Source organism: Malus sylvestris, chromosome 15 (assembly GCF_916048215.2).
Source record: "Malus sylvestris chromosome 15, drMalSylv7.2, whole genome shotgun sequence".
Taxonomy (NCBI): Eukaryota; Viridiplantae; Streptophyta; class Magnoliopsida; order Rosales; family Rosaceae; genus Malus; species Malus sylvestris.
The window spans coordinates 37,752,004-37,763,318 of NC_062274.1; the positions used below are offsets into that span (position 1 = coordinate 37,752,004).

The 11,315-nt window shown below is 41.0% G+C and overlaps 1 protein-coding gene across 1 annotated transcript; it reads left to right on the top strand.

Annotated features, from left to right (window-relative positions):
* Window positions 1-6,153: 6,153 nt before the first annotated feature.
* Window positions 6,154-7,327, top strand: LOC126602952 (uncharacterized). The gene has a single exon (XM_050269752.1). It carries the CDS (start codon window positions 6,515-6,517, stop codon window positions 7,325-7,327), a length of 813 nt encoding a protein of 270 aa, XP_050125709.1. The 5' UTR covers window positions 6,154-6,514.
* Window positions 7,328-11,315: the final 3,988 nt, after the last annotated feature.

Here is an 11,315-nt window from a genome sequence, read left to right on the forward strand (position 1 = left end):
CTAAAAAACACAAAACTAGACTCTTATAACTCAAAACTGACTCAAAGTACTTAAAACAATGATGTGAAAATTAACTTGACACACAAATTAAACCCTATTGATGACAATTGTAGTAATGATGCAAGTAGGGATCGTTCTAGACCGGGGATTAACTAGGGATGCTAATCAACACAAATAAGACTCAAAAACACTAAACTAGACTCTATAGACTCAAAACTAACTCAAAACACTCAAAACAACAAATAACAATAAAAAAGACTCAATTCTAGACCTAACAAGTGATTTGGACGAAAATAGAACTTTAAAGACTCAAAAGACTTAAAGGAAACAAGTTTTGACTCTAAAAACAAGACTTAAAAGCAAGGGGTTTGGTTTTGACGAAATTGAAATTTAAAACAGAAACTTTGAAAACAAACTTAAGAAACACGAATTTGGATGAAAAAGAATGGTGAAAGGCTAGTTAGAGGGTTCCTTCTCCACACATGAAACATATGCATACAACTCGATTTCCAGTTACTCTTTCAACAAACCATGAATGACAATGCCCCAAATTAACTAGATTGCACCAATTAATTCTCAGATTTCCCTAGATTCATTGAATTGAATGGAATACGCATTACAACCAAATTATTCTTATCAAGGACCCTAACTATGGAATACGCATGATAGAGACACATATCAAAGATCATTAAGTTCAATGGAAATCATAAGCATTGACGAGGCATTTATAACTATGGAATACGCATGTTACTCTTGCCAAGGATTTACTTAACACAATCGTGACTAGCGACTTTTACTACTTATGAATATAAGTTAATAACGATTAGGTGAAATTCCCTTATACTTTAGCATCAAATTCATGCATGCAAACTAAGTATGCATCCTTAATTAACACACAAAAACAAGTTATCAATCAAATAGATAAGTAAACCACATTCACGATTTATGAAATCATAACTGGATGAAATCAAGTCATATAAAACATATGATCGTGGCTTTGAATTCCCTTCTAACTATAAAGAAATTAGTTCCTCATGTTCGCAAATAAACAAGGATAAATAACTTTAAACAATGACATAAAGATAGAAAACACTTAGAAACGCTCCAGCAATCCAAGCTCCTTGAATGGCATGCACGGCTCCAAGAGTCTCCTTTCTTCTCCTTTGCAAACTCACGGCACAAGAGGGATGTTTGGGTGAATGGTGTAGTGAAAATATGGTAGAGGGTGGTGAGAATGAAAGGGTGCGGCACTACATATATATAGGCTGAAAATCACAGCCCCTAGGTAGCAAAGGAAAAGGATTTAAAGGCCTAATTTGCATAGGAAAATAAAACACAATCCTTGAAGGAAAACAAATCAGAAATCCAAAGGGAATGGGAAGATAAGGTGCGGCATTAAACTAGGAAAGGATAAGGGCTTCTAGAAACCAAAATCCCAAGGGAATTGGGTAAAAACTCACGGCACACATTGGAGGGAAAGTGGCAGAATTGCAATGCAAGGCAAAGGTCTTCTAGAAAGGTTCTAGGCGCCACTTTTGTAGGAAAAGATTAGGTCTTCTAGAAATCTGATTTTAAGCATCCTAATATAGTTAGGAATCCTCCCTTGCAGCTGAAATATAGGTGGATTAGGATTAGGATAAGATAGGATAGGATAAGGTTTGGATAATGTTTTGGATAAGGTTTCTTCACTTGAGCTGATTCTTTGGCTTTAACTTCCCTTCTTCAAGTAGGAAACCTTCTTCAACTAGGAATCCTTTGTTGACTAGGATTTCATCTTCAATTAAGCACTTTCCTACTTCAATTAGGAAACTTTGCATCTTCAATTCTTCAACTTTGAAACACATTCCTAGCTTCATCAATCCTTCAAATTCGTCCATTCTTTGTGCTCCACATGCATGAGCTCCATTCTAGCTCAATTTTGCTCCAAAATGCTCCAAATTGCATCTTTTTGCTTACTTTGTCCTTAAAACCTGAAAACACATGAAAATAGCTTAAAAGACTAACTTAACTAAGAAAACACAACATAAATGCATAAGAACTAGCTAACTAAGGTGCATAAATATGCTCCTATCAAATTCCCCCACACTTAGCTTTTGCTAGTTCTCGAGCAAAACAAAGAAACAAAACGAAACGAAACAAAATATCAAAACATAACCTAAACCTTCCAATGTTGCCTCAAGGTTTCCCAATGCACATGACATATTAAAAATCATCATTCCCACAGATTTTAGTCATCTTCACACTTAAGCACATACTTAATCATAGTCACCACCAAGGTATTAAATATCGGTAATATCGGAAATATCGGTAGTCTGAAAACACGGAAATATCGACGGAAATATCGATAAAATATCGATATCGATAAAAATTACATGGAAACCACGGAAATTGTAAGAAAAACTTGGAAATTTTTATTGAAACTTTGCAGGATGTTTATTTAGTCAATTATCTATTAGTTTATCACAAAAAATTGGAAGGAAATGCATTGCATGATGGATTTAACATTATCAAGTTGATTATATAGCGAGCTGACAAACATTGTGAGTGTAGAAAATATGTAGTAATTAATCATTTATATATGTAGTAATTAATGAAAGAAGTTTAAACACACCATAATCATTTATATATAATGAATTAGTACAATATTTTACACTTTATATATTGCATGGTAAGATACATGAGTGACTTATTCTTATAACGGATACATATCAATTTTTTTTTATAAAAATTAATGGGTACAAACTTATTCTTATTTTATTTTTTATATATTTGAAATGTTTGAATTGAAAATTAATTAGGAGTTTAATAAGGATGTGAGTATTAAAACTCTAAATAAATTACTAATTTTTGTTATGAAAGTTATGTAACTTACATGTAATTCATTAATGCTAGAGACTTTGATCAAAATATAAAAACTGATAAGATCTTAGTAAATGAACATTAGAAACTAGGGATCGGATACTAATTTTTCTTTATTTTTTTTAAAATAATAATAATTTGGTTAATCACATTTTACATCATCTAGTTTCGAGAAAAAAGAAAACTGTTTGGTCAATTTTGAAAGCCATATCAAAATTTTGAGTGATATTTTTATCCAACGTGTTAATACAAAATCATATAGGCATAGTACATGATTATGTTTTGGTAATCGAAGACGCCAAAATGAGATGAACGGTTCTGTAGACATCGAAATTTCGGTAAATAAATGTTGACCGATAAATCAAAGTGTCAACGCTCATGTATTACATAAATTTTACACGTAGCGTGCGACTCAACGAAAATTGAAATGAGTTGGAAAAGTCATCAAATAGGACACGTGTCAACACCTGGCAGAAACGACTTATTTCATCTGGGATATTATATTCAAAATTAGGCCTTGGAAAATTCTATAAATACAAGCCCATTTCATTCATTTGGGGGAACCAAAAATCATTAGGCAAAACTCTTGAAGCTCTGAAGCTCTGAAACTCCGAAGCTCTCAAGCATCCAGGTTCCCGAAGAATCAAGAAAGCGTTCTTCAATCACCATTCTTCAAGATCAAGCCCAAAAGCCCTTGAAGATCCGTTCATCCTCGTTCATCCAAGATCAAGCCTCAACGGCCCTTGGATCAATCGCACATCCCACAAATACACACCATACGGAGATCGAATCAGAGGATCAAAATAGAGAGAGATTGTAACCCAAAATCATCAAAATACAAATATTTGTTTGTGCACGTTGTTCTTGTCTCTTTCGTTTCAGGAATTTTCCGTGTTCACAAATTGGCACGCCCAGTGGGACAATCTCTGCCTCTCATCTCTTTCTCCGTTCAAGAAATTCAAGCGCACTTCCAAAATTAATGGCATCAATGAAGGCTCAAACTGTTCCCGCAACCGGCGCAAAGAACAAAAGAGTCATCGTCGCAACTGGCGTCACTTTGGGCATCATGACTCGAAGCATGGCAAGAGCTACTTCTGCCGCCTCTTTCACCTCTGCATCAACTCTGCCAAGGGAACAAAAACACCCAAGGCACGAGCCTTTGATCACCTTAGCCTCACTAAGGGCACCAAGGGGGGAAAGCCCAAGGAAATACTCCGAATCCATGCTCTCCGATGCTGATTCAAGCGACAGTTCAGCCATGCAAGTCATGACCATTGGAGCAACCTCAATCGATGAGCAGCTGGCTCAAATGAATGAAGCAATCGCAAGGCTAACCCGAACTGTGGAAGAAAAAGACTTGCAAATTGCAGCACTAGTCAACCGACTGGAGTCGCAAGACGGCGATAAACCCGACCCAGAGGATAATCCACTAAAGGGAGGAGCTGGCGGAGATGAAGAACCCCCGGTGAAGAAAATCGATGGGAAGCCGGAGCCGGACCAAGCAGCGGCACTCATGGGATTTCTTTCTATCCAGCAGCTGCAGGAGATGATCACCAACACCATCAAGGCACAGTACGAAGGGAGCTCACATACCTCCTTGTTCTACTCGAAGCCCTATTCCAAGAAGATTGATGCCCTAAAGATGCCGAGGGGATATCAACCACCAAAGTTCATGCAGTTTGATGGAAAAGGAAACCCAAAGCAGCACGTTGCACATTTCGTCGAAACTTGCAACAACGCGGGGACGGAGGGAGACTACCTCGCCAAGCAGTTTGTGCGCTCACTGAAAGGAAACGCCTTTGAGTGGTACACGGACCTAGAGCCTGAGTCTATCAATAGCTGGGAACAGTTGGAAAGGGAATTCCTCAACCGCTTTTACAGCACTCGCCGCACTGTGAGCATGCTAGAGCTAACGAGCACAAAGCAGTGGAAGGACGAGCCAGTCATTGACTACATCAACAGATGGCGCACTCTAAGCCTCGATTGTAAAGACAGGCTCTCGGAAACCTCTTCAATCGAGATGTGCATCCAAGGCATGCAATGGGGTTTGCAATACATCCTTCAAGGCATTAAACCATGGACTTTCGAGGAATTGGCCACTCGCGCCCATGACATGGAGTTGAGCATCGCCCATCATGGGAAGAAGGAACCGATCGCCGACTACAAGAACAACAAAGTTCTTGGGCCAAAGGTGGAGAAGGCTACGTGGAAATCCACCAAAGAAGCAATGACAGTCAACACAGCTCCCGTCAAAATCCCTACACGAGGCAAGGCGATTCAAAACGAAGCTTTTCATGATCAAGAGATGCGTAGACGCACTTTGAAGGAGCTTGAGGAGAAGACTTATCCATTCCCCGACTCTGATGTGGTTGCCATGTTAGAAGACTTGCTGGAAAAGAAGGTAATCGGCTTGCCTGAGTGCAGACGGCCAGAAGAGATGAATCGCACCGACAGTCCAAGGTACTGTAAATTCCACCGCTTCATCAGTCATCCGACAGAAAAATGCTTCATACTGAAAGATCTCATCATGAAGCTGGCTCAGAAAGGAATCATCGAGCTAGATCTTGACGATGTGGCGAAGTCAAACTATACCACCTTCACTTCTGGCTCTTTCGACTCAAAGTTTTCACCTCAACCGCTGGGGGCATCCTCCAAGACAAGCAAAGTTGAAGGATGGACTCAAGTCACTCCTAAGAAATTGCACAAGAAGCATACGTCTCCTCCACAAGTCCGCCAATCGGAAAGGGGGCAAGGCAGCTCTTGTCAACCTTCAAAGCAACATGAACGTGTTGAAGATGATGAAACTTCGACACGAAGATCGTCCGTCCCCATCACGATGCGCGACTTCTTGCCCGAAGACTTCTTCAATCACGCGGTCAAAGCTCCTTGCTATGAAAATTATGAGGAACGCCTCTCCCGGATTGCTTGACAAAATTCACAAATTCTCCTCGCCCGCATGAGCCTAAACTGCATGGCACAATGCTCCTTGTTCGCACGAGCCTAAACTGCACGAACCAACGCTCTTGGTCTGCACGAGCATAAAAGGCAACACCAACGTTCCTTGCCTGCATGAGCTGAAACTGCAAATGGCACCAAAAAAAAAAAAAAAAATACCAAGAAAAAAATGTATTTGAACTACGTTTTGACTTGATCTCTTTCTTTGGAAGGGTACGTAGGCAGCTTGAATATTCAATTTCAAGTTCAGTCACATCAAAATAAAAATTAAATGTTTTATTAAAGAGAATCAATTTTATTAAAATATATATATATATATATATATATATATATATTCTTGGTATTAAAATTAAAAAAAAAATGTATACATATTAATGTGGGTCTTCCTACACTTAAGACCCGTGCCAAATCAAATAAACACAAGTTGAAGTCCACAGAAAGGAGCAGCCCAAATGCCAGGCCCATCATCACTTATGTCTCGGCCCAGCAGCAGAAAGCTCAATTCACAGGCCCAGTCCCACCACCTGCAGAAGACGGATCAGGTTGAGTCCAGAGACACAGAGACAGCGCAGAGCAACAGCAGCTGCGGATAAACCAATCAGAAAACCCGAGTCAGAGTTCCAGAGCCGACTCAGTTGAGTGAGAGAATGAGAGATGCTTCTAGATCTAGTGCAGAAGCAGCATCAGCAGCAAGATAACGATGCAAGGACTCCATCACCAACAACAGCAACTCGCGGCGTTTCTCTCCGTCGCCATCCCCAAGAACGATTCCGCCCTCGCCTGGGTCGACTCCGCCCACAAGATCCGCTCCCGGGTCGACAAGATTGGCGGCGAGAACCCCACGTGGAATGATCGGTTCCTCTTCAAGGTCCCGTCCGCATTTCTCTCAAAAGAGACCTCCCATGTCTCCATCCAGATCTACGTCGTCGGCTGCTTCAGCGATCACCTCGTCGGCACCGTCCGACTTCTGATCAACAACTTTCTCGACGTCGCGTCCAAGGTTCCGTCGGCTGCTTCAGCGAGACCTTCTGGAAGATTCCAAGGCATGTTGAATGTGGCCGCGATGGTGATCGACGACTCGTACCTGGCTCCGGCGGTGAGCGAGTTGTCTGCGGTCGGGTACCGCGACCTGATGGGAAAGGGAGAAAGCTTCCGGTGCCGGCGACGCGACATCATGAAGAGCAAATCGAGTGATTACCCCGGCAATTCGAAGGAAAACTCTTTCACTGAGTCGGCGGAGAACTCAGACGTCTGCGAGTCGGCGGCATCATCTCCGGCGACGCCATTACCGCCTCTGAAGGAAGTGAACACGATCACCGAATTGGCGGGAACAACAAGGCAGGTGTTGAAGGCTCGTCCAATGGACGGCTCGCGTTTCCTGTGTTGCTTGCTGACGCAGAGGAAGATGCAATACTGTCCGTCGGATGAGAACGGGGATGGAGCCCACAGTAGAGAAAAGAGGTGTCAGAGATCTGGCTGCCACAAGGGTGCTGAAGAACTTGACGGTGTTTGACGTCAGCTTCAACCAGTTTCTGGGGTCGCTACCGGAGACGATTGGAGGGATGGTGAGCTTTGAGTAGCTCAATGTGGCCCACAACTTGCTGTCGGGGAAGATTCCGGCGAGTATTTGTTCGCTGCCGAGTCTGCAGAACTTCACTTACTCGTATAACTTCCTCGCGGGTGAGCCGCTGGCGTGTCTGGGACTGGCGGGCTTTGACAACAAGAGGAATTGCTTGCCTGTGGATTGTAGTTCTTTTAGATGTAAGCCTTTTGTTCCGTCTTTGCCTACTCCTCACTCCATTCAAACCCGACCTGCTGCACATGGTGCGCACACCCGGAGCAAGTTGGGCTGCGCTCTCGGCATCGACTCCTTCCACCGCAGCGCCTGGCCTCCCTCGAGCTCGTCGCTATGACCACCATGATAGCAAAGAACTTCAAACGACCGCCGTCAAACGACTAGCCGGTCGTGAAGCTCGAAGCACCATCTTCTCCGTCCGCCTTCGTCCTTCCCTGCAAATTCCCCATCCCGTCATCAGAATTTATACAAAAAAAAATATAATTAAAAAAAAAAAAAAAAAAAAAGGTGGTGGAGCAAAACAAAGTGGTGCTGTCACCACGTGAAAAAAAAGGGAGTGCATCAGGCACCATGTGCAAAGAAAAAAAAAATAAAAAATAAAAAAAATAAATAAATAATAAAAGAATAAAAAATTTACATATAATAATTATAAAGTGTTTTGGGTGCTGGATCAACACCATTCTGAAAAAAGAAATATGTATATAAAAATGTTTAAACTTTGGTGCGGCTGGCACCATAATTAAAGGCAAAATATATATATGTAATAAATAATAATAATAAAAAAAATATATATATAATAAATTAAAATTAAAAAAAAAAAAATTTGATCTTTGGTGCGTGGTTGTACAGCACCAAAAGAAAAAGAAATAATATATATAGATATATATATATAGATATATATATATATATGTGTACATAATATATATATATATATATATATATATATATATATATATAAAATTGCATTGAGAGAAATAAAGTCCATTTTATTTATTTTTCTGGAAATTTTGCATAAATTTGCATTATACATACCTTAAAAAAAAAAAAAAAAATCAAATCAAATCAAATTTACAAGAGGGGATCTTCAAGGTCGATCAGGTGCCGCCTCACCACTCGGCAGAGCTCCAGAAATGAGAGGCGCTGGAGGTTGACTGTTTGAAGCCTCACCACTCGGCGGAACTCCAGGAAGAAGAGGAGCCAAAGGTTGATCATTCGGAGCTTCACTACGCGGTACAGCCCCAGAAGACGAAGGCAAATGTTGTTGGAACAAGCCCACAAACCTCCGATGATCAAGTAAAATCTGACCATCAGATTCCTGCATCTGGTCAATTTTCCTCTTCATGTTTGTGGCATAGTTGTGTGCGAGCTTGTGCAACTGTTTATTCTCATGCTTAAGCCCTCTAATCTCCTGTTTGAGACTCATCACTTCAGCCGCCAACAATTCAACTTGACGGGTTTGGGCAAATAGGCGTTGGGCCATGTTGGACACAGAACCTGCACACTGCACACTAAGAGCCAGAGACTCCTTAACAGCCAACTCATCAGACCGCCTGGAAAGTAGTTTGTTATCTTTGGGAGTGACAAGGTTCCGGGCCACCACCGCAGCGGTCATATCATTCTTCATCATCGAATCCCCAACGGTAAGAGGACCTGTAGGGGATATGAAGGATGGGCGCCATATGTTGTCTGGAGAAGGCGGGACTACCTCTTCACCAAGATTCAAGTCAAAACGACGATCGGAGGGTCTTGACATTTTCAAAGTGTTGAAGAAAGAAGAGGTCGGACGAATCAAGATCTTAGAAGTGCAAGAAGGGAGTTTTCACAAGTAAAATTCAAGTGTGCTTTGAAACGAACAGCATGCCTCTATAAAAATCAGCACTCGACGGGATTTCAGAGATCGAAGAGGCGAGCTCAGAATTCGAAGAGGCCATTCAAAAATCGAAGAGGCAAGCTCAGAAATCGGAGAAACATCTTGCTTTTCCAGACGCGTCGGCACCCGTCACATGCAAACTCAGCTTTACGAAAATCACGGGCAATTTGTCGAAGCGCCGATCCCAGATATCGAAGAGGCGCCAGTCTTTTTCAGCCGCGTCAACACCTGTCACATGCACACTCAGCTTGGCGGAAATTACGGACAATTTGTCGAAGATTTCTGATAAAGAAGAAAGCATGTGAAGCCATATAGATCAATCACGCATTGGTTGCCGACACGAGTGAAAGAATAGTACCTCTACAGGTATTAAAGAACTTCCTATAATTGTCTACCTTCGCCTTCCATAGCAAGGCAGACATACAAAGCATTTCTTCATCTCCAAAAAAATGCTTTCCCAACGAAGCCTCTCGAGTCATTCAATGTTCCTTATTCCTTGGGGTACCTCTGCAAGCCAATGACTTCAAAGCAAAAGTATCTTGTTGATGATATGTTTTAAACCTTCCTAATGCTAAAACATATTGAGTATAATAGCACAAGTAAGGGTGTCGAATCCACAGGGACTAATTGGACCTATATAATCACTTGTTTTGCAAGAACCATATTAAATGACTAAACTAGGCAACTTTAGACAGATTTGTTGTTGTAACTTAAAAACTCACAAGAATGATGACAACACAAGTAATGAATCAACAAGTAATAAAATGGAATAAAACCAATGGAGATGGAACTAGGGATTCGGTTTCACCATAGCTAAATTAATCCCATGTTTGTTAAATCAGTTTATGCTCATTCATTCACCTATTTCTTGAGTTTGTTTCACTTAGATATGATCAACCATATGATGTGTGGATTTGATCAAATCATCCTAGTCAAGAACCAAATTGTGATGTGCAACTTTGGTTCTCAACCAAGGATGTTTTATACATATGAAACTTTCACAAAACCAAAGGGGACACACGGCATGATGTTTGCCAAACATCCCCTTCATTCACTCCCAAATCTGCCAAAATTATGCATGATGTGTGCTTCTAATTTTGGCTACACAACCTGTGGTTAATTCAAGTGGTGATCAAGCATTAAAATCAACACACAAAGTCACAATAAAATCAGAGAATGAAACAAGAAATAGAAGGATCAAATGAGCATTATGAGTTAACTACATGGTTTTCTTGCTAGGCTACATCGAATCCCTAAGAGGAGATTAGTTACATTTCATGTTTACAAACGTTTTAACATAGAAATACATAACATGAATGAACATAGAATTGAGAAGAAGGAACCCTTGAAGCAAAACTGATGTTGAAATCCTTTAAGTGTAGCCTTCGGTCTTGATTCTCCAAATGTGATGCAACATGAAAGATGAGCAGCTTGTGGATGGGTGGTTTGTTTGAATGGGAGAGAGGGTGGTCAGAAATTTGGATGGCTAAGTGAGTGAATGGTGGTGTTGCGGATGGGATAGAGAATGGACACAAAATGGAGTTTCTTGGTGTGTGAATGAGAGTGTGACCCAGAGAGCTTGAAGTGAGATTGCATGGACTTTAAATTGAAGTCCTAATGAGAACATGCAGCTGGAATTAGAGTAATGGATCTGCCAATCTGAAATGATGATGAATTGAAGTGATTTCTGAGGTGGTAAGGCACGGCATGTTGAAACACAAGCATGTGCAGGACTTATTTAATTCAAGAGGCATGTGCAATGGCTGCAATGTGCAGTGGACAACCAGAAATTGTTTTCCACATGCTGGAAAGGGAAAGAAAGGCACGGCATGGCTTGGTTTGGATGTGCAAAGGTGGCTGAATGACTTAGATTAATGAAGACACATGCATTGCTGCAAAAGGGAGTTGGAAAGGGTAAGGCAATGCACGGCAAGGTGTGAACATGCATGTAATCACATGTTGTTGAGGTGTAAATGGAAGGGAAAGCACGGCAGGTTTGAACACATGCATGTGATTGCATGTTTTGATGTTTAAAGGAAATGGAAGGCACGGCAC

Coding starts and splice junctions, on each gene's coding strand:
- LOC126602952 (XM_050269752.1), top strand. CDS start 6,515: ATGCAAGGACTCCATCACCAACAACAGCAACTCGCGGCGTTTCTCTCC.